This window comes from Syzygium oleosum, unplaced genomic scaffold, assembly GCF_021117445.2.
Source record: "Syzygium oleosum isolate NSW1041296 unplaced genomic scaffold, Sole_v2.1 Sole_v2.06, whole genome shotgun sequence".
In the NCBI taxonomy this organism is placed as follows: domain Eukaryota; kingdom Viridiplantae; phylum Streptophyta; class Magnoliopsida; order Myrtales; family Myrtaceae; genus Syzygium; species Syzygium oleosum.
Window position 1 is genome coordinate 8,555,306 of NW_026607490.1, and position 27,975 is coordinate 8,583,280.

General features: G+C 41.9%; 2 protein-coding genes and 1 pseudogene across 2 annotated transcripts; 1 reads left to right on the forward strand and 2 right to left on the reverse strand.

Annotated features, from left to right (window-relative positions):
* Window positions 1-968: 968 nt before the first annotated feature.
* On the reverse strand, window positions 969-1,830 carry LOC115666078 (pentatricopeptide repeat-containing protein At1g12300, mitochondrial-like). The gene is made up of 2 exons (XM_030587868.1): window positions 1,243-1,830; window positions 969-1,151 (listed from the first exon to the last, which is right to left on the reverse strand). The coding sequence occupies exons 1-2, from the start codon at window positions 1,828-1,830 to the stop codon at window positions 969-971; spliced, it is 771 nt and encodes a 256-aa protein (XP_030443728.1).
* Window positions 1,831-9,607: 7,777 nt separating this feature from the next.
* On the forward strand, window positions 9,608-10,308 carry LOC115690818 (L10-interacting MYB domain-containing protein-like). Its single transcript, XM_030617298.2, has 2 exons — window positions 9,608-10,033; window positions 10,132-10,308. Exons 1-2 carry the CDS (start codon window positions 9,710-9,712, stop codon window positions 10,306-10,308), a joined length of 501 nt encoding a protein of 166 aa, XP_030473158.2. The 5' UTR covers window positions 9,608-9,709.
* A 4,385-nt stretch (window positions 10,309-14,693) lies between these two features.
* LOC115690819 (pentatricopeptide repeat-containing protein At1g63330-like) lies at window positions 14,694-27,762 on the reverse strand (annotated as a pseudogene).
* Window positions 27,763-27,975: the final 213 nt, after the last annotated feature.

The window sequence follows — 27,975 nt, forward strand, 5'->3', positions numbered from 1 at the left end:
TTATCAAAAAGTTTTGGACTAAATTGGCAAATCCAATGAAAGGTTTAGGACCGAATTAACGAATTTTCAAAAGGTTCAAGACTAAATTGACCAAATTAAAAGATTTATAACTAAATTAACACAAGCGTAATAAGTTTAGAACTTTTTTGGTAATTTCCCCCATTGTCGTTTATCATCTTCTTTCTAACCTGTTTTCATATTTTCCCTTTAAGATCTTAATCTTCAAGTGATCGGTTGGCTATATATTTTATGATTCAATTTCATGGAGTCCATCGTTTCCCCCATATAAAATCCCATGGGAATGCCTGACCTTGAGCCAGAAACTTCAATGCTACTTTATCATCAGAAATGGGAAAGTTAAGAAGAGAAAAAGGAACAGAAAAGGAAGAAACTGACGAGTACTTGTAATTACAGATAAAGAGTCCAATAAAATCACCTCCTCGTATCCGTGATGATCATTCCTAGGTTGCAAGACATTAATCTCTCTGTTTCACGACAATTTTGAAGTTGTGTGCTCGATAAATCACTTGAAACAACAGAAACAACAATTTGAAGATAGAATATAATCTCTAGGCTAACATTAAGGAACTACTCCCTATCATCCCCTTAAATTTCAACCAAGTACCCTCAATCTTTCGCATTCACGTCCCAGGCTAGACCATTGTGACAATAATTTTCACGAAAACCCAGTAGGAAGGAGGACTGGGTTCATCTTGAAGTTTAACTGTACATAAAGGTCCCTGCAAGAAACTTAGCATGACCAAAGCAGCAGAAGTTCATCAAATGCGGATAATTTTCCGTACAACGACATGTTTTCTTCCTTGTAATAAATTTGTTCTAAAACATATACAGAACTAACTAGCGTTCAATGATGCCAGCTCAATCTTCTCTCATCGAGATAAAAGCTGGCTACTTACTATATGCACAACATCACATTTCACGATAGCTGAAGTACCCACTGCAGAATTTCAGGATTCTAATGTACTGTTAGCTGATGCACCCAAAAATTTAGCTGTCGATGCATCTTCTGAGAAGCCTTTCTCAACCATCTCCCCTAAAAGAAGCATTGCCCTCGCTTTCTGACCATCTTCAAGGAGTGCTCGGATAATAATGCCATACATGACACCATTTGGAGGACATCCCTGTGCAGCCTAAGCCATGAATCAAATTAGTATAAGTCCAGATATCTGGGCGAATTCCCTGGTGACTCGTACAGTCAAAGAAGCTAAATGGCTCCGCCACCAGTCCTTCCTTGCAATAACTATCGATGATCGTGCTGCACATGACCACATTCAGCTCGCAACCTTTTTCTTCCATATCCCTCATGAACCGAACAGCTGTCGAGGTATTACCGGATCTACACAATCTCTTCACCATGACCCCACACGTAAAGTCATCGACCTTAAACCCTTTGCCCCACATTTCTTCCACCAAGGTCAAGGCTCGTGCGGTCTTACCCTCTTCACAGAGCCCGTTGAGCAAAGTGTTCAAGGTCACCACACTCGGTTCAACCCCAAGCTTGAACATTTTGGTCAAAACGGAAAACCCAGGATCAGACATTTTCATGTGGCTGAGGCAATTTATCAGAATGCTGAGAACGTAAAGGTTGCGAGATATCGCCATGGAGTCCATCCGCTCGATCATGTGGATGGCGATAGCATAATGCTTCATCCTCACTGCAGCTCCCAAGAGCTGGATGAAAATGGGAGTTGAAGGCAAAGGGTTCAGCCGAATCATAACCTTAAAATAATGCAAAGCATCGTCGGCTTTTGCCAACCCGCCATTTTTGCATTGGTTCCTCACAAATTCCAAAACTTGGGATTGAGTCATGGAATCGCTCAGTCCAGAAGAGGAGCGTGAAGTGCGAAAATGACGGGAGGGAGAGGGATCGACAATGCGAGGAAGAAGAAGAAGAGCAGATGCAAAGACAGGAGAAGAGAGAGTGAGATTACCAGATGGTGGTCAAACAAGAGGAGGAGGAAGAGCAGAGGGATTCACCGTTCTTCGCATCATTTCTTTCCAGCAACTTCTCGTCGTCGCTTTCTCTCAACAGCTTCGAAGGTTTAAAAAAAAGACAGCAACTTTCGAGGATGTTTTCTTGTTTCTGGTTTTCTGTCGGTGAAGGGAGATGAGGGAGATGATGGGTATTCGTTGGAATCTGCATAGCTCTTGGGAGTAGAAATGGAGAGACAGTTGAAGGAATCGAAGTGGAGGAGAAGGAGAGAGGGAAGGTGAAGGAGAAGGAAGAAGGGGAGGTGAAGGGACATGGTGTTTTTTAATACAATTGTTATTGCGAGGGTCTCAACTCTTCGGCTGCATTTGGTTGTCCGGATTTCTAAATAGGATAAGACTGGATAGGATAGGATAAGAAATCCTGGGATTTCTTCATATCCTATCCACTGTTTGGTAGACTACGGATTTAAAGTCGGATAGTATAATTTTTTTTTTACTATTCACGGGTCCGTAGGAGTCGGTGAAGGAAAAAAAGCCGAGAAATTTTTTTGGTGAAACCGCACAAGGTATGGGGATGAAGATGACGGCGAGTGGAGCGTAGAGTTTCTGGAAAAATAGGTATTAGAAATCCTATCCAGGTCTATCCCACCCCCCCCGATTTTTTTATCTGGGCTATATCCGGTCTATATCCAACCTTATCTTATCCTGGACCACCACCAAACACAGGATAGGATAAAACATATCCTATCCTGGCTTTTATCCAGTCGACCAAACACAGCCTTAAGGTTTATGTTTATCGCTCTATTTTAGTTTTATTTTTTAAGACAGGTGCACTAAAAATTCTAAATATTATCGCGAATGTGTAATTAAGTTCTAAAATTTCAAAAAACACAATCAAGTTCTTCTGTTGGCGCTTAGTATCGATGTGGTGCTTATGGACACCTGAATTTCTCCAACAAATAAGCGTATATTTTATAAAGAAAATCACTTCGAGCTCGAGATTTATGATCGCGACAGATCTGGATCCTAGAACAAAAAATTAGTCAATTTATCAAATTATGCATCCATTGCATTCAGAGAATTGTTTTTCAATAGCATTACGTACCGTTTCATAAATAAATGAAAACTTTACTTTTTTGGTGGACTTTTTAGTCAAATTGAAAAATAAACCCATTATTGAAAGTGAAAAATACCACAAAAAATCTCAAATTATGTCACTTGTGATAAATTTACCCTGAAATTTTTTTGTGACACAAAAAACCCCAAACTATACTACTTGTGATAAATTTACCCTAAACTTTTTTTTGTGACACGAAAAATTTCAAACTATGTTACCCATGATACATTTACCCTACAATACTTTGGCCCACGGACATTTTCGTCTTTTTCCTTTTTCTGTTTTTTTTTCTTTTTTTCTCTCTTCCCCGGCGAGGGCGACCCTTGCCGGCGTCGGGCTACCCTCACCGGATCCGGCGAGGGCGACTTCGACCGACTCAGGCGACCCTCGCCCGCCCAGGCGAGGGCGACGCTCGCCCGACGCCGGCGAGGGTTGCCCAACATCTGCGTGGGTCACCCAACGCCGACAAGGGTCGCCCTCGTCGGATCCGGCGAAGGCAGCCCTTGCTAGGAAAGAGAGAAAAAAATATAAAAAAAAGAAAAAGAAAAAAGATGAAAATGTCCATGGGCCAAAGTATTGTGGGATAAATGTGTCACAGTTGGTATAGTTTGGAGTTTTTCATGTCACAAAAAAAAGTTCAAGATAAATTTATCACAAGTGGCATTATTTGGAATTTTTTGTGTCACAAAAAAAAGTTCAGGGTAAATTTATCGGGAAAATTACCAAAAAAGTCCTAAACCTTTTGCAATTGTGCCAATTCAGTCATAAACATTTTTTTTTACCATTTCAGTCCTAAACCTTTTACAATTGTGCTAATTCAGTCCATCCGGTCACTTTTGGCCGACGCTGACGCCGACGCCGATGCTGATGCCGACGCCGGCCGGCTGACGTGGCATTATTTTAATATTTTTTTCCATTTTTTTTCCTTCTTCCCCCTGGCTGGTCCAGCCAGGGGGAGGCTCGCCGACGAGGTGACCTTGCCGGCCATGGCGAGGCCGACCTCGCCGGCCATGGGCGAGGCCGAGCTCGCCCGGCGATGGCGAGGTCTCGCCAGATCTGGGCGAGGCCTCGCCGTCGCTGGGCGAGTTCGACCTCGCCCATGGCCGGCGAGCTCGACCTCGCCGACGAGCCTCCCCCTGGACGATCCGGCCAGGGGGAATAAGGAAAAAAAAAGGAAAAAAAATATTAAAATAATGCCACGTCAGCCGGCCGGCGCCGGTAGGCGCCTGCCGGCGTCCACGTCAGCGTCGCCCGGCCAAAAGTGGCTGGATGGACTGAATTGGCACAATTGTAAAAGGTTTAGAACTGAAATGGCCAAACAAAAAGGTTTAGGACTGAATTGGCATAATTGCAAAAGGTTTATGACTTTTTTGGTAATTTTCCCTAAATTTATCATAAGTGACATAATTTAGGATTTTTGGTGATATTTTCCCTATTGAAAGCAAAAATAACATATATAATAATAATGGTACTGCATTGCGTATAGATATCCCTTTCATCATTACATATATATGTAGTATTTTAAAGTTTCGAAATTTTCTTGCACAGGTCAAAGGTTGACTTTTTCGGTCGAATCAAGAAATTTAACCTTCAACCGAAAACATGGTCGTTTCATCATCCTATGTTATTTCCGTCAGGTTTGTTTTGTACTTAGGGCGTGCATGGAATCCATTCTGGAGCAAAATTTCTACTCCAGAATGCATTCCGGAACAGAAACGTGTTTATTAAAAAATTTCCGGAATGCATTCTGGAGCAATTTTTGCATTCTGGATAAAAAATGCGTTTGGTAAAAACATATTCTTTTTTTTATTCCAGAATCAAATTTTGCTTCCAGAATGAGTTTTTAAGCTACTTTTTGTAGCTTCTCTCTTCCCGGAACTCATTCTGGCCATTTTTCTTTCTCTTCCATCTCGTTCTCTCTTTGGAAATTCATTCTGGCCCTAATTTCTTTCTTTCTCTTCTATCTCGTTCTTTGCTTCTGTGACATCCGGAAATTTCATAATTATATGTTTGTGACGTTAGAAATTTCTATGTTTGAAAATGATACTTAGATTTAAAGCTAAGTATTATTTTCGAGTTAGTATTCGTGTGGACGCGTAGGAATTTTCGTTGGATCGAATTTCGCGAAGCGCGGATTCGGAAACGTAATCGTACCGAGTCCGACGTGTTTCATATTTAGACGTTGTCGTGTGCGTTAATCGTAGTGCGGTATTAATTAGATTACCGTCGTCTTGGTAATTAGTGGGCATTATTATTATTATTATTGTTTTATCTTAGTTAAGTAAGGTTATTGCCATAAGAAAAAGAGGGAAGAAATCTGCTCAAAAATATCCTCTGGACTCTTATTTCCCTCACGTGGCTGTTGAAGAAGAGTTGACCGAATGCCATTTGTCCCCTTGGGCTAGACACCTAAGCCTTGGGTAATCATTTCCCTTGGCCAATACTCCTACGATTAAGCCGCTGATTTCTTCCGACTGGCCTTGATGAAGAGATAAGATGCCACCTGTGAATACAATGAATTTACCCACCCCTTCGTATACCTCTCTGTTTTCACTTTCGCCTGGGTAATTAACGAAGATCATTTTCACCCAAACCCATACTCTCTCCTTCACTTTCTACTCTCGCCATCACCGATCCAAAATTTCCGGAAGAGTTTTAACCTTTGACGTGTTCAGATTCTGTTCAAGGTAAGTGAAAATTCTAGGTTTAAGCTAAGTAAATCTACTTGGCACTTGCAACTTGGTTGCTTGAGAAAGGTTATTTTGAGGTGCAATAGTGAGGTTGTGATGATGGTTGAATCTGTTTTGCTGGTTCTGTGCAAGTTCAAATGGATGTGATTTGTTTCCTTAAAGTATGGCGATAATATCGGCAAGCGGAACGATTAAATCGGAATGAGTAAGTGTAAATTTTGAGGTGATTGTTGGATTCTTACTATTGGTTTATGTATGTTTAAAAAGGGTAGAAAATCGTTTTACTCAAAGTGATGATTATGTTTATTGTGATACTCAAAGTGCTGATGATGTTTATTTGATTCTCCAAGGGATGTTTTTGTTTATTTTTGAAACTGGGCAGATTTTTAATCCTCAAAATTTGGTTTTGTGTACCTTGAAACTGCTAAGACTTTGTTATCAAAATCTGGTTCTGTGTACTTTTGAACCTGCTCAGACTTTGCTATCAAAATCTGATTCTGTCCACTTTTGAAAAATATTCAGATTTTACTTTCAGATTTTAACTTCATACTTTACCTTCAGACTTTACTTTCAGACTTTACCTTCAGATTTAACATCCAGACTTTGCAGTTCAGACTCTACTTTTAAAATTGCTTAGACTTTGCTGCTCAGATTTTACCGTTCATACTTACTATTCAGATTTTACTGTTCATATTTATTGTTCAGGTTTACTGTTCAGACTTACTTATAAAACTGATTCAGACTTTATTGTTCAGAACCTACTTTTGAGTCTGAATTAGGTTCTGAGTCTGAATTTACTTCTGAGTCTGAATCTGTTTCTGAGTCTGAACTTGCTTCTGATGACTCGAATTTGCTTCTGAACCTAAATTGCTTATGAGCTGAGTTGCTACTGAGTTTGAAATGTATTGTTTCATGTTTAAATTGCTCGGATGATGCATTTCATGGCTTTAAAGTACAAAAACCGTGATGGCTCGGTATGGGATGGGCCAAAGCGGACTTTTGCATACAAATACTTGGTTGTCATGACTTGCATGGGAATAATATTAATTTCGTCGCCCATTTAGTGGTGTGTGATGATGCCCCGTGTGTCGGGATGCCCCGTTGGTCGGGATGCCCCGGGGAGTGTTTCGGGATGCCTCGGGAGTCGAGATGCCTCGTTGGTCGGGATGCCCCAGGTGTGTGCCGGGATGCCTCGGAGTTGGGATGCCCCGTTGGTCGGGATGCCCCGGGAGTGTTCGGGAGGATGAAGTAATGAATCTAATCGAATGAGCATATATGTTTTACATCATGCTTGCGGTAAGTGAAAATATCATGGTATGTTGCATTATTCAGATTTTGCGGCACATCCAGACGGAAAAGGTATAACTTGCATTCAAGTTCTATGCATATCGTTTGCTATGCATGCGTATGTGTTCAGGCCAGGGGTAGTGGTAAGCTGATTTTCCTAACTTAAAACTAGAGATTTCATTTGCTGAGCTTCGGCTCATTCCATCATTTTTTTTCAGATATGTAGGATGGATGTTCCACAGCCCCTACGTTTTGGAGTTCCTGTTCATTTTGATGCTGTTTATGAGGATGTGTTTGCGCCGGAGCTTGACGCCGTATATACTAAGTGTAGTTCTACGATATGGGTTGATGTGGGCCTTCCGGAATGGGTTTCTTATCTTTTTGTTGCTTGGTATTTCAACTTGGAGGGCGAGTTGATTGGCCCGTTGAGGGGCTTTGACCTAGACGATGGTGGTTCCAGCAGCGGAGGGTGAAGTGATCGACCCGTGACAGCTTCGGACTTTAGTGCGAGACTTTTGGATGAAGGTTCTAGTTGGAGATAGGCAACCCTGACCTACCCAGTTTTTGTTTTTTTTGTACTTGTTTAATGCTTTGTCTGGGTTGTAAATCTGACAAGGGTTTATTAATGAGAAGAAAAAAATATTTTGACTAAATTTATGTGATATTCATGTCTAGGCTTTGTTTTCTGCTGGTCAATTTATTAATAATACTAATTGGTATGTGTCGCGCGTGACGTTCTGGGGCGTCACAGCTTCAGTTTCGTGCCCTCCCCTTCCCTCCTCGTGACTGCACCGGAACCGCCACTGCACGCGACGGCGATCGATTTGGCCCTCCATCCCTCCTCGCGACTGCACCGGAACCCGCCTCTTTAGTTTAGTGCCCTCCCCTTCCCTCCTTGCGACTGCACCGGAACCGCCACTGCACACGGCGGCGATCGATTTGGCCCTCCATCCCTCCTCGCGACTGCACCGGAACCGCCACCTCACACGGCGGCAATCGATTTGGCGAACCCTATCTCCGCTGCTTCCGTTTTTTCATGCGTAGCTGGTGAGTCTTCGATTCCTCCAATTGTTTCACCTCCTCTCGTTAGCTTTTTCCTTCGGTGCAATCCGCGGTGTGCGACGCGGCTGCCCGTTTAGGGCACGCGGCCCGCACGAGTCAAAACGAGGGAACGAGACGCCGTGGAGTGGTATGGCGAGAACTTGATTAGCATGTTGCGGATTGAGGTTGAGGTTGAAGTTGAGCCGCGGGATTTCGGTTTCGAAAGGGCTATGATGTGTGGGTTGTGTGGCTAAATCGGTTTGTGTGGCTAATCTGGTATTTTGAAGCTTTAGCATATGCATAAACTGTGTTGATAAACTGTTTTAGATGAGAAATTATGAAAGGCATGTATGCCATGTGGTTTTGACTTTCCTGTGTAGTGGCAATTAGTGAAAATATAATTTGTAGGAATGAGAAAGGTCCAGCCCTATTTAATTGGCACTATTAAATGGATTGCAGAAGACTACTGAATAAACTGCTGTTGTATCTGGAAACTGTGTAGTTGGCAAGGTATATAGCTTCGGTGGTGGCAGGATGCTTGTCATCATTTCTAATGTGAACGCAATTTGAATGCATAATAATGAGCACTAGGATATGTTACTTAATCATATGATATCTTTATTAGGATTATCTTTGAAATGGCTACTGAAGTGGATCAGTCACTTAATGATAAGAGAAATAAGGGATATGTGACCTTTTTTTGTTGGTGATGTCATTGTACGAACTTTTTAAGTTCACGTGTGAGAGGTTGGTGGGTGCAATGCTGGATATTGTTTCATAAGAAGTTCCTTTACAATATTTTTATGAGGTACATGCCTTGATCAGATGTGTATGAATGTGTTCTAATTAAAGAATATCAGTGTGCTGAACTGCTTCAGGAGCTATGCTTTTGGTGCCTTCTCTAAGTCTACCTACATCTTTTGCTGGGTGATTGATTCATAAAGAATTTTGGATGAAATATTACTTGTCCAAAGTCTAATTGGTAGTTCTGATTTGTTCCGTCTCTGAAAGCACGTGGACTATAATCTAGGTTCTTGCCACACATTGTGGATTAATGGTCTTAAGTCCTGGATTGTTGCTATTGGGTCGATCTTTTAGGCCAGGATTTTTGAGACAGCAGCATGATTTTGGGAGTTGCTTGTTCATGTTCATGTTCATGTTCATCTTGTGACTGGACAGTTGTTTTCTTTGCAATTTTTTTTTCCTTCCGTGGCCCATATTGCACAACAACAATCATTTGGTGTTACTATGATAGCTTCAATTGAGTTGAAATCTATAGCCTCCAGGATGCTGATTAAGTCTTAGAACATTTTATACATGTTTTGTGGTCATTGCGTTATCTTCTTTTGGGTCATGTGCTTCTGAGTCTCCTCTTGTTGTGTACCACTATTAGTATTTACTGTCTACTATTTTTGTATTATTGCAAATTTACATAAAGTTTTCCTATGCTATACTATTTGTTAGCTCTTTGGTAGAGTTTCTCTATTTTAGGGTGTGAAATTCTCTACTCAGGTACAATTTATGTTCTCTTTTGTAGATGTGCTCCTCTATTTAATTCTTGTTTGTTTGTTGAATCGTCATTACCAGCATTTGCCCCTGAAATTTCATCGATTTTACATAAATGGAATCCTCCAAATACACGTACATGGCAAAGTGGACTGAGCCGTTGACCGAATTGTTTATAAGTCTGATGGTAGATGAGGTAAAAAAGGGAAATCGCACATCATGTACCTACAACAGAGTAGGGTGGATTAACATTGAAAAAGAATTCAATGAACAAACAGGACTTCACTTTAGTCTACCACAGTTCAAGAACAAGGCACAGAAACTGAAGAGACAATATGGTAGTTTTAAGAAGCTGCTTTTAACAACGGGATTTGGATGGGACGATGACATCAAGAGGGTTGTTGTGGATGATGAAACTGTTTGGGCAAATCACATTAAGGTGATGTTACTTACTTAGGTCATCTTATTATTGTAACCTCAAATTTCAGATTTATAAAATGTTGAGTATTGCCTGACATTATTTTGAAAATGGCGCAGGCTAATACTGAATGGGCCAAGTTCAGGAAGGACGGATTTCCTTTGTATTCACAGCTTTGTGTTGTGTTTGGAGATACATACGCCACTGGGGAGTTTGCAATAGGAAATGCGCAAGGCGTGGCACCGTCGGAGGGTACAGTGGTGGTGGTGGTGACAATGATGTTCATGTCAACCTAAGCGAACCCGAACTGTTTTTCGAAACCTAAGCTGATGTGGAACAATTTAACGTGTCGGCGAGCCCACCACCAAAAAGTCACATGTTGGATAGGACTCCAAATGCCAAGAGGAGGAGAAAGAGCAGTTCGCATTCATTTGACGCGACCTGCAAAGCCATTCAAGAGATGATCAAAGCTAAGACGGTTCAAACATCAAGTGCCTCCGTCACCTCACAGTCCTTATTACCTGTGGACCCTTACTCTATATCAACCGTGGGTGCTGTCCTAAATGCCATGTATGACTTGGACAAGGTTCTTTACATCAAAGCTATGAAACATGCTGTCATTAATGCCTCTTGGAGAGAGGGCTTCCTGACATGTCTTCCCGAAATGAGAGTTGCCTTTATTGAGGCTATGGATGAGTAGTTGGAGGCTGTTGAGTAGTTGTTGGGCTATAGTATGTCATTTTATGTTTGCGTTCATTTCGGCTTTTCACTTATGTATTTCAGACATTGACTTGTCTTTATGACTATGCGTTTGTGATAATGTTGAGATTTTGCTTTAATGTAATTGAATTCCATAATTATCTATTGAGTTGTATTAAATTCCCAATAGATCAGTTCAAATGTTTTGGCTTCCCAACTGACATGTTAAGTTTGTCTTCTTCTTTCGCATGATGGCCTAGGTAATATGGAAGGGGGTCAAAGTAACTGGTCTAATGATCAAGTAGCATCAAGTGAAACAATTGTATTAGGTGAACAAGACTTTGATGAGGAAGAGTTGAAAATATTGTTGGCATGGTTGTGTACTGCTTGGTTGCATAGGTCCATGCACAGGACAGAACGTATTAGGGACAGCGTATTGACAGGGCCCCAATGGGTTAGCGAGCTTCTTCATGGACATTCAGATAGAGTATACGAAGCATTTAGAATGGAGAGACATGTTTTTCTTAACCTTTGTGGTTTGCTCAAGTCAAGAGGTTGGTTGGCAGACAGTCGATATGTTAGGGTAGATGAACAGGTTGCCATGTTTGTATTAATAATTTGTCACAAGAACTCCAACAGAGCTTTATGTGAGAGATTCCAACGTTCAGGAGAAACTGTTAGCAAGTACTTTGTAGCGGTGTTGAAAGCTGTTTTGGAATTGGCGAAGGAGATTATCGTACCTCCTTAGTTTGATGTTGTCCCAGAAGAAATTCGGATTGAGCCAAAGTTTAATCGTTACTTCAAGGTACGTTTTTCATACATTTCCTTGCACCATTTGATTAGTTTTGCTCACAATCTTGTCTAATGTATGTATTTAATTAAATGACAGGGGTGCGTAGGTGCTATTGATGGCACCCGTATTCATGCTACCGTACCTGAACATATACAGCCACGATTTAGAGTTAGAAAAGGCACAACCACTCAGAACGTGTTGCGTGTGTGTTCCTTTGATATGCGATTTACTTTTGTGTATGCTGGTTGGGAAGGATTAGCCAACGATTGTCGGGTGTTGTCGGCCGCACTTGACACACCTTACCTACAGTTTCCTCGACCACCCGCAGGTGCTATTTTGATATATAATGAGTATTTGTGTTTATGATTTTGCTAGGATTCCATTTCATGATCAATCCATGAATACTTTGTTGTAGGCAAGTACTACACCGTCGATTCTGATTATGCTTCAAGTCCAGGATTTTTAACACCATTTAAAGGCGAACGGTATCATATACCAGAATTTCGACGAAGTGGGGGACCAACAACATCAAAGGAATTGTTCAACCACAGGTATTCTTCATTAAGGAATATCATTGAGAGATCCTTTGTGGCTTTAAAGAATCGTTTTTTTGTTTTGAGACAGATGCCTCCATTTAAATTTGAAAAACAAACACAGATTGTAATTGCATGCTGTGCGATCCATAACTACATCATTGAGCAAGATAGGATGGATAAGTGTTTGTCCATATATGGAGATCCGGATTATGTGTGTGAACCTACTGAACAGGGTACAGACGATGTAGTAACGACCGAAGAGGGAACCGAGATGAACATTATCTGGAAACGTATTGCCAATAAAATGGCTAGGGATAATCATATGCTGGAGATTCCATGAAATTCGATTTTCCACTATTGTATTGTACTTCCATTATTATTATTTAAGGATTATTTGCTTTTTTTTGCCTTTTGTAAAGTAATGTTGTATTGTAGGATTTGTATTATGTGTAATTGAGGATTTGGTACCAGGTCTTCTTGTAATGACATGTTATTTTGGAATTTATGTTTTTTTTATTTGAGGATTTAAAAAAATGTACTAGATTTTGCCTCGAATATCATGCATTGTAGGTTAAGATAAATAATATTTTGCAATTGACTTCGGACTATCTTTGTTGCGGAAATAGAATTGACGTGCCGTTATCAAATGTATTTTTTGCTTAGTTTGAGTGAAATTTAAATTTTTTGAGGTGCCCAAAAAAATCAAAAAATTAAAAAAAAATTTTCAAAACTTCACAAAATAGCTTAGAATACCTGTGGCCACCCACTTTAAGTGAAATTTAAATTTGTGGGCACCTCCAAAAATTTAAATTTTCACTCAAAGTGGGTGGCCATAGGTATTCTAAAGCCATTCTGTGAAGTTTTGAAGTTTTTTATTTTTTGATTTTTTTGGGCACCTAAAAAAATTAAATTTCACTAAAAATGGGTGGCCACATGTATTCTAAGCCATTCTGTGAAGTTTTGAATTTTTTGATTTTATGATTTTTTTTGGCACCTAAAAAAAATTAAATTTCACTAAACGTGGGTGATCACAGGTATTTTAAACCATTCTATGAAGTTTTAAAATTTTTTATTTTTTGATTTGTTAAATTTTTTTTGGGAAAAATTCAATAAATTTCGTATTTTCCCGAAATCTGACAGTTTTCCACTATTGTATTATACTTCCATTATTATTATTCGAGGATTATTTGCTTTTTTTGCCTTCTGTAATGTAATATTGTATTGTAGGATTTGTATTATGTGTAATTGAGGATTTGGTACCAGGACTTCTTGTAATGACATGTTATTTTGGAATTTATGTTCTTTTTATTTGAGGATTTAAAAAAATGTACTAGATTTTGCCTCGAATATCATGCATTGTAGGTTAAGCTAAATAATATTTTGCAATTGAGTTCGAACTATCTTTGTTGCGGAAATAGAATTGACGCGCCGTTATCAAATGTATTTCTCATCCAGAAGTAGAAATTTCCTCTTATTTTATCAAACAGATTTCTCTTCCAAAAATCAATTTCTAGAGCAGAATTAGTCATGTTTTACCAAACAGATTTCTCCTCCAAAAATCAATTTCTGGCAAGAATTCCAGAAATCAATTTCTGGCAAGAATTTGATTTCTGAAGCAGAATGGTTACCATTCGCGCCCTTAGTAACTGAGGATATTATAATCTTTGGATTTTGGACCTGAAGGCGAAAATTTCATTCGCCGAGAGTACCGGAGCTCCCGAATAATTGGAATGCATTGACTTTTCAATACTCAACAAAACAGAGGAGACCTCGTAACACTGTTTTGAGGAGCCTTGACAATCCCAATCTCCACTTTTCTAAGAAAGGCCTAAATTTTTACTTTTCTTTTGTGTCCTTTCTGAATAAGCGATCAAGTAATGTTCAGATTAGGTTTTTTTCACCTCGACCGATCTGCTTCCTCAGACAATCTCATGACTCGTGCAAGTGGACATATGATATTAATGAGTCGCCAGCCTCATTAATAATCATAAGACTTTTCGAGATTGGCTTTTCATCGTCTCGATTAAAAATCCATTGAGCTCCCACTCTCGACTACCATATCGTCTCGATTCTCACGCCCGGTCACCTTAAAATGCTCGGTTCAAGCCAATTTCGCCAGAGCTGACCGAACTATGGTGCAGGGGGTCCATATGGTTTTGGACTCTTCCACCTCAATAACCAAATGTTAGATTCGGGTCACAAGATCATACGATCCGGATCTTTTAGATTACGTGGCAACTCTGTCATTGATTTGCAGAGTTCACCTCGTCCCGCACACCTTTGCACATCATTAAGGCCCTAAGCCAGCCACAATCTAGTCCCAATGGAACTAGGAAACTTGGAACAAGAAATGAACTAGAGTTGAGAGGAAATTGGTGGCAAAACCGGAGGACTTGCAACTGCCCATTCCTCGGTGGAAGCCAGCTGGGATTGGACTGCAAAATGAAGCCTAAAATGGAAGCTGTCTTGGCTGCAAAAACTAGACAAAGCAGGAATGCAACAAGGATTGAAGAAAGCTGCAGCAGGCGGCACACCAAAACGGGGAAATTACAATCTATTGTTGGCTAATCTTCTCTCGTCGAGATAAAAGTTGGCTACTTACTATATGCACCCAATCGCAATTCACGAGAGCTTACGTTTCCAGTGCAGATTCTCAGGATTCTAATCTATTGTTTGCTGATGCACCCAAAAGTTTAGCCGTGGATGCAGCTTTTGGTGAGAAGCCTTTCTCAACCATCTCCCATAGAAGAAGCATTGCCCTCGCTTTCTGACCATCTTCGAGGAGTGCTCGGATGATAATGTCATAGACGACACCACTTGGAGGACATCCCTTCTCTTTCATATTATGAAGTAGCTCGCAAGCTTCACATATTTAGCCAGCTTTACATAGTCCTTTTATGATGGTACTAAATGTCACGACATTAGGTCACAACCCTTTGGCATCCAACGAATTGAAGAGGTTCATCGCAGGTCCAAGTTCCCCTGCCTCACACAAGCCGTTAATAAGGATGGTGCAGTGGACGATATTAACATTGCCGATGCAATCTTCCATTTGTCAAAACAATGCCATTGCCTTGTCGACTGGTTGATTTTTGCCAAGGCCATCTAACATGACGGCATAAGTTTCTTGATCAATAAGATTGCAAGCCAGCGTTTTGTAAAACAGCTGATGTGCAACCCTGGGGTTTCCAGCAAGGAAAAAGCCATCCATGAGACAATTATAGGTGGCAACGCCAGGGACTAATCTTTTCTCCACCATTTTCCCAAGGAGACTCATTGCCTTATCAACTCTTTTAACTGCAAAATACCCATTAATCATTGTGCTATAGGTCACGACATCAGGATTGCATTTCTTTGCAGTCATCAAACAAAATGTAATTTCCGCATCATCCATTCGATTTTGAAGGCAGTAACCATTGATTAACGAGTTGTAAGTAACTACATTCGGCTTGACATCCATCTCGATCATCGTGTCAAATATGCACTTCGCTTCAACAGTCATGCCCTGTTTGCAAAGTGCATCCAACATAATAGTGAAGGTTTGACAATTTGGCCCTGTTCCTCCCCGCACCATCTCACTCAACAGGACTCGAGCCTCTTCCCACTAGCCACATCGGCATAGACCGAGGATGAAGGAGTTATAAGTGATGAAAATCGGGGGGATTCCATCATCAATCATCTTCTCAAATAAGGCATTTGCTTGTTTCCATTCGCCTAGGCAGCCTAAGCCATGGATCAGGGTACTATAATTAAAGATATTTGGCCGTACTCCCAGGTGACTCGTACAGTTAAAGAAGCCAAATGCCTCCGCCACCAGTCCTTCCTTGCAATAACCATTGATGATCATGTCGTACATGAGCACATGCAGCTCGCAATCCCTTTCATCCATATTCCTCATGAACCGAACGGCTGTCGAAGTATTACCGGCTCTACACAATGCGCCTACAATGATAGCACACAACTCGACATCGACCTTGACCCCTTTCCCCCGCATTTCTTCCACCAAGGTCCAGGTTTGTGCGATCTTACGCTCTTGAAGGAGCCCGTTGAGCAAACTGTTCAAGGTCCCCACATTCTGTTCAAGCCCAAGCTTGAACATTTTGGTCAAAACGGAAAATCCAAGATCAGTCCTTTTCAAGTGGCAGAGGCAATATATGAGGATGCTGAGAACAGTACCGTGGCGAGATATCCCCATGGAATCCATTCGCTCGATCACGTGGATCGTTAAATTGTGCCTCGAATTTGAGTCCGTACACAATACTTAATTTGCAAGCTCAACGTTTATTAATATTTTGGAAAGGAAAAGAACATCCGTGGAGCATTCAATAAGAACAGCGCCAATCATGGAGCATTAAATGAAGATGGACAAATCTTCTGCACATGAGTTTATGTGCATGTCTCCACGTCCATTTTTCTTCTTCCTCTTAAATGCATGCACATGATCTGAATGTGAGCGCCACTGTCCCCTTTCTCTCTATTTTTGGTCAACTTTTGTGGGCTTTGTTTGTCCTTTTGTTATTAAAAGAAGGAGGAGGGAAGACCGAAGCTTTGGTCATTTTTTCTTGTGGCGGTGCATGATGGTCATACACACATGCCATCATTAATTGCATGCAGACGCATGGCTTCTGAAGATGGGCGTCATTTGCCTTGTTTCTCCATTCTTTCGTCTATAAATTGCGGAACGCAGAGAACGTAGTAAAGCAAGCCGAGAAGAGAGCTACAGAAGAGAGGCGCGAGCTCGGAGATATTTGTGCATAGAGAGAGAGTCCATCGAGTTGAGTTATAAAAATTATGGGTATTTGGTATATATTAGGATTGAAAAATACTTGAGCATGAATGATTATAATCCTATGATTTTTCGATTTATTAATAAAATATTTGCCGATTCTCCCCATGGACATAGGTTCCAACATTCGCACCTAACCACATAAATTTCTCGTGTCCTTTTATCGTTTCTCGTTTTATTTCTCTAAATTTCTACGGCTCCTGACTTAATTGCAAAGTTACGATCCACTTCCACCGCGTCGCCGATCATACAACAATTGGTATCAGAGCTAAGACTTTGCAATTATGTCTGGAGCAAGAGTAGAAGTTGAGAAATTTAACGGGAGAAACAACTTTTGGTTATGGAGCGTCAAGATGAAGGCGCTATTAACAACTCGAGATTTAGCCAAGGCATTGGAGGGTAAGTATAAGTTACCCGAAACAATGAGAGATGGCGAAAAGGACGAGCTAATGGAGAAGGCAATGAGCATAATCTTGTTGAACCTATCGGATTAAGTGCTAATAGAGGTGACTGAGGAGAAAGATGCCGTAGCGTTGTGGGCAAAACTTCAGGCTCTCTATGTAACGAAGGGTTTGAATAATTGCTTATACATGCTGAAGATGATATTTCAGTTCCAATACACTGAAGGTACGTCCATCAGATCCCATCTAGATGAGTTTAATAAACTCATAATGGACTTGAAGAATGTCAGTAAGATTTTAGACGATGAAGAACAAGGCAAGATGTTGTTGGCGTCTCTACCAGAGTCATGAGAGCACTTTACTGACTCATTGTTACAGGGGCGTATTACGATTACCTCAAAAGAGGTAAAATCCACCCTGTTCTCAAAGGAGTGGCAAAGAAAGTTGCGAGATGATAGTCTAGCGCAAGACGTAGCGCGAGGATTGGTGGTTCAAGGTAGAGACCATCATCGAGGGCCTAGCAGCAGTAGAGGTAAAAGTAGATCGAAGTCGCGACATAGAAAATCCAAAGGCCGCGTGAAGTGCTTTGAATGTCACAAGGAAGGGCACATACGGAGAAATTGTCGAAAGTCGAGAAATAAAGGCGGTGGGCAAAATGCCACTAACAATGTAGCAAATGTTGCTGAGGAGAGTACCAGTGATGCCGAGGCCATCCTATGTAACGAAGGGTTTGAATAATTGCTTATACATGCTGAAGATGATATTTCAGTTCCAATACACTGAAGGTACGTCCATCAGATCCCATCTAGATGAGTTTAATAAACTCATAATGGACTTGAAGAATGTCAGTAAGATTTTAGACGATGAAGAACAAGGCAAGATGTTGTTGGCGTCTCTACCAGAGTCATGAGAGCACTTTACTGACTCATTGTTACAGGGGCGTATTACGATTACCTCAAAAGAGGTAAAATCCACCCTGTTCTCAAAGGAGTGGCAAAGAAAGTTGCGAGATGATAGTCTAGCGCAAGACGTAGCGCGAGGATTGGTGGTTCAAGGTAGAGACCATCATCGAGGGCCTAGCAGCAGTAGAGGTAAAAGTAGATCGAAGTCGCGACATAGAAAATCCAAAGGCCGCGTGAAGTGCTTTGAATGTCACAAGGAAGGGCACATACGGAGAAATTGTCGAAAGTCGAGAAATAAAGGCGGTGGGCAAAATGCCACTAACAATGTAGCAAATGTTGCTGAGGAGAGTACCAGTGATGCCGAGGCCATCCTATGCGTATCTATAAGTTTGTCAGGAGACGAGTGGGTGCTCGATTCCGGATGTTCCTATCACATGACTTCTCATAGGAACTGGTTCACTACCTACTAGACTACAGATGGTGGTAGAGTTCTCATGGGGAATAACGCAGCCTGCAAGGTTGTGGGGATAGGGACAGTTCGGATCCAGATGCACGATGGTGTAGAGCGAACGCTAACAGACGTGAGGCATGTACCGGATCTCAAGAGAAACCTTATTTCTTCAGGGACACTCGATGACGTCGGGTGTAGGTATACTGCTGAAGGTGGAGTACTGAAGATTTCTCGAGGTGCCATGACAGTGATGAAAGGGAAGAAAGTGAATTCTCTCTATCATCTACTGGAAAGAGACCGTGACTGGAACTACTACAGTTTCATCGGCTAAGTCAAACTCAAACTTAACTCAGTTATGGCATATGCGATTGGGACACATGAGTGAGGCTGGAATGACAATGTTGAGTGAAAGGGGATTGCTGAAAGGTCAATAGACAGGAAAGCTGGAACTGTGTGAGCACTGCATCTTAGGGAAGCAGCGCCGTGTTAAATTCGGTACAACTATACATTCGACCAAGCAACCGGTCGAATACATTCATTCAGACGCCTAAGGGCCATCTCTAGTTCTTTCGAAGGGATGTGCCTGATATATGCTAACATTTATCGACGATTATTCGAGGAAGGTATGGGTATACTTCCTGAAGTACAAATCCGAGGTGTTTGATCGGTTCAAGAATTTTAAGGCATTGATTGAGAAGCAGTCAGGTAAACAAATCAAGTGCCTGAAACCCGATAACGGCATGGAGTTATGTGGCAAAGATTTTACTGAGTTCTGCCAAAAGGAAGGGATTGTGAGACACTGCATATGTGACATTCCGAATTTCGACCCATTTTTGGGATTTATAAAACGTGTAATTCGTCAGTGTGCTTATAGTAAAATCTCGCCCGGGAACTGATCACTCCCGGTTATTATTTTTAAAATTGAGATTTCGCTAGAATCGCACTCGATCGAATTTAGCCGTTATTTAGAGCCCAAACTTTGGTGTCGAATTTCTCGGAGTTCTAGGACGAAATAAATTGGACGGTGTCGATCGGGTTGTGGCCAACATCGAGATTGTCAGAAATAGTGAAAAAGTGAATTTTCGACCGGGTACAAATTTGGACTAGTAGATCTCCCTCGTTATAATTGGGTTTAATTAATTTGGCATTTGTCTCTTATTATATGCGAGGCTCATTTTAGACCGGTAGATTGTTTTCGGTTTTGAATTTGGGCCATCGGATCGCATTTAATATTTGAATGAAGTTATTTTTTTTTATTATTATCTCTCTCTCTCTCTCTCTCTCTCCTTCGCCGCGCCGAAACCCCTTGCCCGCACGTTTCCCCGCTGCTGCGTCGATCCCCACCCACTCCTTCTCTCTCTCCTTTCTTTTCCCCTTTTTCTTTTCTTTTCCCTTTTTCTTTCTCCCTTTTTCTTCTTCTCCTTCGCCGGCTTGCCCCTCCCGAACGACGACCGTTCTGTTGCTCTTTCTTTCTTTGCCCGACCGACGCCGGCTTGTCCTCGCGGCCCGCCACAGTCGCCTCGCGCCGTCGCGCCACCCGGCCTCCTTCCCTTTTTCCTCCCTCCCGACGCCTGTTTTCGGCTTGTTTGTGGGCCGCGCAACGCCGGCCCGGCCGTGCGCCACCCCCGCCGCCTGGACCTTTTGTCCGCCGCCGGCTAGCGCCTCACCGGAACCGACTCCGCCGTCCATCTCCAACTGTCACCGCCGCAATCCCAGCCGCCGGAGCAGCCCCAACCAGCCACCACAGTAGTTACCTCCCCTCGCCATGTCCGTTCGTCGCTCGCCGGAGCAACCCGAGGACACCGCGGACCGCCCTCGTCGCCGCCGTCGTCCTCGCGTCGTCGCCGGCGTTAGCCGAGTAAGTTAACTCCTAATCCCGCGTTTAGGGTGTTAAACTTGTTTAGGGTAGTTTAAGTAGTGTTTAGATTAATATTAAGTTTGTCTAGTTACGATTATGTGTTAATTACGGATTAGTGTTTAGTTAATTGTGTTTAGGGTTTAAGTTATTAATTAGTTTATTGTTATTGATTATTATTATTAAATCAATTATTTTCGGAATTTTATATATTATTTTATTAGTTAATATATTAATTCCGAATTAAATATTAATATTTTATTATTAAATAATTAATTTCCGAAAATTAAATGTTATTATTTTCGGAAAATTTCTAGCGTCAAATTGTGATGCCAATGTTGGTTTTCGCCGTATAAGTTGGCATATTTAGGAAATGATTTGAATGATTTCGATTCGAGGAAATATTTTGACATTTTGGAAAATTAAATTATTTTCGGATATTATTAATTAATTAATTCCGAATTTAATTTATTGTTGTTTCGGAAAATTTATAATTTCAAATTATGATTTCTAGTTTGAATGTTGGCGTTTGTGCCGTGATTTGTCGTATAAAACTATTTTTTACGACAAATTGTTTTGATCGGAAGTTTTCAAGAAAGTTTACGAGATTATTGGCATTAAATTATTTTTATTGTTATGCCAAGAATGATAGTGATGCTTTGTAGTTGATAAACATGTTTGGCATCGAAGTTTGCAAGAATTGATTGACTGTTTGCATGTGTGACCACTTGATTTGTTATGTGGCATTTTGTGAGCACTATTCATGGATGCATGGGCTAATTGCAAAGATAATAATTGGCCGGAATGCTTGTGTGCTCGTGTGGTCACACGTTGGAGCCGTCTTGCTGTGTATCGCTTGACGTTGCCCGATTTATCGGATGCCTGGGGATTATCTGGAGTACCGATACCCCGGATGCCTTGTCGCGGCCCGAGGCCGGACTCGATGCTCCTTACGGGATACCATCTTACTGTAGATCGTTTGATGTTGCCGTATTGGAATGCCGTCTTACTGTAGATCGTTTGACGTAGCCGTGCCCGACGGGGCGGGACGGAGCCCGGTTATACCGGTAGACTGCCATCTTGCTGCAGATCGCTTGATGTGTAGTGGCCCCGAGGGGGCGTAATAACTGGAAACGTGTGATGCATAGTGCTTGATTATGGGGTAGAAACTGCTAGGCATGATATGGGACGTGCCCAAGCGGGTTTTTGCCTTATAATCGAGACACGCGCGACTGTGATGCATTAATGCATGGAAAATCTCTTTAAATGCTTCGAGTATGTGACATATGCATTTCATCAACGAGTGTATCAAGGCGAGGTAGGGATGCCTGTGGTTGTTTAATAATGTATTGTCGGTGTTGTGTTGCCTGCTTAGGGACCCCCGTGCGAGTAGGCCTCCTAAGCGGGGCTTAGGCCGTTAACTTATTGAGACTTTCGTCTCATTTGTTGTTATTAACCCCTTTTTTCAGGCCCTTAGCATGTCGACGCACCCAGTGTGGTTCAGGTCGTTTGAAAGCTGGTTTTGGAGTTCGATCCATTGGTGGAGTAGACCGACCCACTGATATCTTTTTGCTGGCTTTTTGTGGCAGCGCCCGAAATGGGCTTGTAAGAATATTCCCAGGGGTTAATCAAGTGGAAATTAAAATAGTGTTGTTTGGCTGTTGTGATTTGTTTTCCTGACTATCCCTATTTGTTGTTGTCCGGGGATTGTTGTGTTCGTTTCCGCATGCGTAATTAAAAGATAAAACGAAGGGTCGGCGACGAGTCCTGGGACGTCGCATCATAATGACCATAACGGGATGTTGCGTGTCCGTAGGGTTCGGGGCGTGACAGCATAGTTCCCGGAACACCACAGCAAAATGGCATTGCAGAACGGAAGAATAGAACTCTACTTGAGCGAGCTCGGTGCATGCTTTCGCATACAGGACTAGGCAAGGAATTTTGGGCCGAAGCAGTGAATATGGCCTGTTACCTGATTAATTGATCTCCATGATCTGCTATCGAGTGGAAGACTCTTGAGGAAGTGTGGTCAGGGAAATCTATTGATTACTTCGGATTACGAATATTCGGATGTCCAGCATATGCTCATGCGAGTGATGGTAAGCTTGAGCCGAGGGCTAAGAAGTGCATATTTCTAGGTTATGCACAAGGGATGAAAGGCTATTGGTTGTGGTGCACTGATCCCAGATCACTCGGTTTTCTAATCAGTAGAGACATGATCTTCGACGAGACTGCAATGCTTCAAAAGAGGAGCCTTGAAACTCAACCAGCAGAGCAAATGAATTGTGGTGTCAGTAGCGAGGTTGAGCTTCAGGTGGAGCCTCCAAAAACCTCAGAGGTAATAAAGGAAGAGACTGTAGATGAGGCCACAGTTCCTGAAAACGGTGATACTGAACAACCAATAGAACTGCAGCATAATATAGCCACAGGCAAACAAAGAAGGCAAATCAAACCACCAGTACGTTATGGTTATTCTGATATTGTCTATGCATTGACTGAAGGTGATGAGGTGGAGGCAGATGAGCCTTCGTCCTACTCTGAAGCAATGGCTAGTACTGAGTCGTCGCAGTAGCTAGAGATTATGATGAAGAGATAGAATCACTCTATCAGAATCAAACATGAGAGCTGGTCAAAGTATCCAAAATCCAGAAGATTGTCGGGTGCAAATGGGTCTACAAGTGGAAGGAAGGTATTCCCGGTGTCCAGACAACAAGATATAAGGCGAGACTTGTTGCGAAGGGGTATACTTAGCGAGAGGGCATCGACTACAATGAAATGTTCTCTCCTGTGGTAAGACATACCTCTATTAGTGTATTACTTGCCTTAGTAGCTGCACAGGATCTCGAGCTGGAGTAGCTAGATGTGAAAACGGCGTTTCTTCACGAAGAGTTGGAGGAACGAATTTACATGAGGCAGCCAGAGGGATTTGCTATTCCGGGTAAGGAAGACCATGTTTGCTTATTAAAGAAATCTTTGTATGGGACGAAACAGTCTCCTAGACAGTGGTACAAACGTTTTGATTCTTTCATGACTAGTCAAGACTATTCGAAAAGTCAGTTTGATAGCTGTGTTTATTTTAGGAGACTGCGGGATGTGTCTTTGATTTATCTATTATTATATGTTGATGACATGTTAATAGCAGCTAAACATATGTCTGATATTGATGTGCTGAAGCGGCAGTTGAATGCTGAGTTTGAAATGAAAGATTTAGGTGCTGCTAAGAAAATATTGGGTATGGAGATTTTGCATGATAGGACTGCAGGAACGTTGCATTTGTCTAAAAAAAAAAATATTGAGAAGATTGTGGCACATTTTAACATGCAGTCAGCAAAATCTGTAAGTACTCCTTTAGCCACACACTTTAAACTTTCTGACAAGTTATCACCACAGACTAAGGATGAGGAGGAGCATATGTCCCATGTTCCTTATTCTAATGCAATGGGTAGTATCATGTACGCTATGGTATGCACTAGGCCTGATATTTCACAAGCTGTAAGTGTTGTCAGCTGTTACATGAAGCGCCTAGGTAAGACATATTGAGAAGCTGTGAAATGGATCCTCAGATATTTAAAGGGGACAGCAGACGTCGGTATTGTGGTGGAGGGACGACAACGGCAGTGAGACCATAGGATATGTGGATTCGGATCACGCTGGTAATGTCACATCCTCAATTTCAGTCCCTGGAAAATGGTTATGGTTTAAGTTTTGTGGTTTTCCAATGGGTACTAAAATTTTTACTCTTTTTTTGGAAAACCCTATTTCGGATCCTTTGTACCCCTTCATTTTGTTATTTTGGGGAGACTTTTGTGATCCGAATTTCTGAATACTTCCTTCTTGAAAGTTGTTCCAAACATCTTCAAGTTTTACATACTTTAATTTCAGAATTTTTGGAGTTGATATGAGTGGTACAATGGCTTGATTTTCGGACCGTGTGAAACTGCCCAGAATGGGTATTTCGGTGATGTTCACACCGTATTTATTTTCTACAAGCTTTTCTGGGCCGATTTTGGAAAAGTTTCCTTCATAAAAGTTGTTGAGAACGTCCTTTTCTATAACTTATATAAATTTGGGAATTTTCCAAGATGATTTGGATTCTGGACAGAGCTTATTTTGAGAAACAAGAATGCTGTTCCAGCGAACTGTTTTTAGTCTTTTTTTGAGCTACTAAAAATGGTGTTTACAGAGATATTCAGATTTCGTGTTCTTCATGAATAATTTTTGTTAAGGCCTTATTTATGACATATTCAAATTTTAGAATTTTTGAAGTCCATTTACTATGTTTTCAAGTCCGATTTCGTGAACAGTGCAAAGCTGTCCGGTTTTGTCAGATTTCAAAGATTCAGCATTTTCTATACGAGAACGTTGGAATTTGGACTTGGTGTCTTCTGGTGACTTAAAGCATACGTTTTGAGCTTTCAAATGAGATATTTTATGCTTTGATTGGAGGCCGTCTCAGGGGGAAAACGAGAGTGAGCCGAGAGAGAGCCGAGAGAGGGAAAGGAAGAGAGAAATCATTAGTGGCTTGGATTCATTGTGCTCTCTTCATCGTGATCCTTTGGCTATAGTTCATTAATGAACTTTAATGCTATCCATCATGACCTTAGACTTTGGAGGCCTCTTCATCATGACAATCATTAATAGTCTTGAGTGAGGAGCAAGTTTGGGGTTTGATAAATTGAAAGAGGCCATTCGGCCAAGAGAGAAAGAGAGGGAGTAGCCGTGAGAGGAGAGAGAGAGAGAGAGAGAGAGAGAGAGAGAGAGAGGAGAACCAATGAGGAAGAGATAATGTTAGTCTCTTCATCATTTTAGTCCATTAATAACTTTTAATGGCATTAGATACAAGCCATCATGACTTTTGACTATTGTGCACGTTAATACTTGGCTTCTTCTCCAAGCCTATTTGGCTATAAGGAAGCAAGAAACCTCACGTGAAATCCCCCCCCCCCCCCCCTTCTCCTCTCTCACGCCAACCTCACCATCATCTTCTTCTTCCTTTGTTTCTTGTTTTTCTCACTTTGGCCGAGAAGCTCACGCCCAAAACAATCCCGAACCGGCCCGTGTCTCTTCTCGTTCCTACCCAAGAGCCCACGAAGGCCTAGGTTTGCTCGGCCAAGCAAGAAGGAAGCAAGGAGAAAGCCCGAAATTTCCCGAGCTCGCCCGTCTCGAACCCCGTTCTCTAGTTTTGTTTGTCGTTGAGTAAGTGAATTCCCTAATACCGGGAAAGGAATTTGCGATACGTTGTAACATGGGTTGGTTGGCCCGTTTCTTGGTTTCATGGTTGTTCGTTGTTTCTCATCTAATGATGTTCGCGTGTGATACTCACGTTTGATGTTTGTTTTGTTGGTTTCGTAGCATGACCTTGCTATTTGAAATGCCATTGATACCGGTACGGTAAGAATCGACTTGTGTGAACGACGATTGTCTCGTCCTCGCTTGATATTAGTGTTTTCACTTGCTGAGTCTCCCCAACTCATCCCCCGTTGTTTCCCCTTTTTCAAGTCCGTAGGATGGCATCTCCCCCAGCCCGCGTTGGCAATCCCGTGGAGCAGAGAGCCGAAGTGCTCACCGTGATAGATGTCAGAGAAGACCGCGCCTATCACCGAATCACGACGCTTGTGATATTCGATAAGGGCCTAATGGACTTGGTGCCTCAGGGCGAGCCGACTCCGGGATAAAGCCACAGGTGGGATGTGAGATGGCCAGGCGAACGGGACCGGGGTGGAGGTGAAGAAGTGAGTAGCGAGAAGCCGTAGTGGGTATAGGATAACCAAAGTCAAGATTTGCTATTTATAGTCGGCTATGAAATATGTGTTGTTTGCCATGGCCCGAAGGACTTGTTAAAACATGTTTGTATGCATTGTAAACATAAGGTTTGCTCATGATGCTTCTAGCTTGTCTTATTTCCGCTGTGTATATTGATTGTGATTGTCCCGAGAAATGCTTTCGCTCGTGTGTAACGAAAAATAATAATGAACTGGACGTCACGTTAATGACCCTGAGGTGGGGGCGTTAAAGTTTAATTTGGTATCAGAGCAGGTTCCCTCCAGTAAGTGCAAGTTCGGTGTTGAGCCAAGAAGAGGCTGTGGAATCCTGAAAGGACCCAATCTGATGAGGGCAGGGAGTGGTTGCCGACGTAGAACCTGATCAAAGAGCGGCTCTTGGCTATGAAGTGGACGCCGGGGCATGAGGCCTGATCAAGGTGCGGCTTCTAGCAAGAGTGGTCGCCGGGGTTGAAGACCTGAACAAAGTGCGGCTCCTGGCAAGCTTCTAAGATGATGGGTAAGAGAGGAAGAAACCAAACTATGCACTGAATGGGGGAGAACGATTCTGAAATCCAAGCGGAAATAAAGACATGGAGTGATAAGGTGCGCTGAAGTTGGGGTAATTAGCTAGGAAACACCCCTGCGCATGTTATTAAAAGAAGAAGGAGGGAAGACCGAAGCTATGGTCATTTTTTCTTGTGGCGGTGCGTGATGGTCATACACACGTGCCATCATTAAGTGCATGCAGACGAATGGCTTCTAAAGATGGGCGCCATTTGTCTTGTTTCTCCATTCTTTCATCTATAAAAGGTAGGACGCAGAGAACGTAGAAAAGCAAGCCGCGAAGAGAGCTCCAGAAGAGAGGCGTAAGATTGGAGATATTTGTGCGTAGGTAGAGAGAATCCATCGAGTTGAGTTATTAAATATTATGAATATTAAATATATATTAGAATTGAAAAATACTTAAGCGTGAGTAATTGTAATTTTATAATTTTTCGATTTATTAGTAGATTATTTATCGATTCTCTCCGTGAACGTAAGTTTCGACATTCGGATCAAATTACGTAAATTTCTCGTATACTTTAATTATTCCTCGTTTTATTTCTCTAAATTTTTACGACTCCCAACTTAATTGCAAAGTTACGATTCACTTCCACTGCGTCGCCGATCACACAACATGGATGGTGGTGGCATAATGCTTCATCCTCACCGCAGCTCCCAAGAGTTGGACGAAACAGGGAGTTGAAGGCAAAGGGTTCAGCCGAATCATGACCTTGAAGAAATGCAAAGCATCGTCGGCTTTTGCCAACCGGCCATTTTTGCATCGGCTCCGCACAAATTCCAAAACATGGAATCGAGTCATGGAATCGCTCAGTCCAGAAGTGGAGTGTGAAGTGCGAAAGTGACGGGAGGTAGAGGAATCGACAATGCGAGGAAGAAGAAGAAGAGCCGATGCAAAGACAGGAGGAGAGAGAGTGAGATCACCAGATGATGGTCGAACAAGAGGAGGAAGAGCAGAGGGATTCACCATTCTTCGCATCATTTCTTTCCAGCGACTTCTTGTCGTCGTCGTCGTCTTTCTCTCGACAACTTCGAAGGTTTAACAAAAAGAGAGCAACTTTTAAGGATGTTTTCTGGTTTCTGGATTTCTGCCGGTGAAGGGAGATGAGGGAGATGATGGGTATTTGTTGGAATCTGCAAAGCTCTTGGGAGTAAAAATGGAGATAAAGTTGAAGGAAACGAAGTGGAAGGAGGAGGAGGAGAAAGGGAAGGTGAAG

Excerpts from the sequence above, each read along its gene's own strand:
- LOC115666078 (XM_030587868.1), bottom strand. The coding sequence starts at position 1,830 with ATGACTCAATCCCAAGTTTTGGAATTTGTGAGGAACCAATGCAAAAAT. Across the intron at positions 1,152-1,242 it reads GTTATTGCAAGGAAGGACTG|GCTGCACAGGGATGTCCTCC; the intron begins GTGGCGGAGCCA and ends TTCATGGCTTAG.
- LOC115690818 (XM_030617298.2), top strand. The coding sequence starts at position 9,710 with ATGGAATCCTCCAAATACACGTACATGGCAAAGTGGACTGAGCCGTTG. Across the intron at positions 10,034-10,131 it reads TTTGGGCAAATCACATTAAG|GCTAATACTGAATGGGCCAA; the intron begins GTGATGTTACTT and ends AAAATGGCGCAG.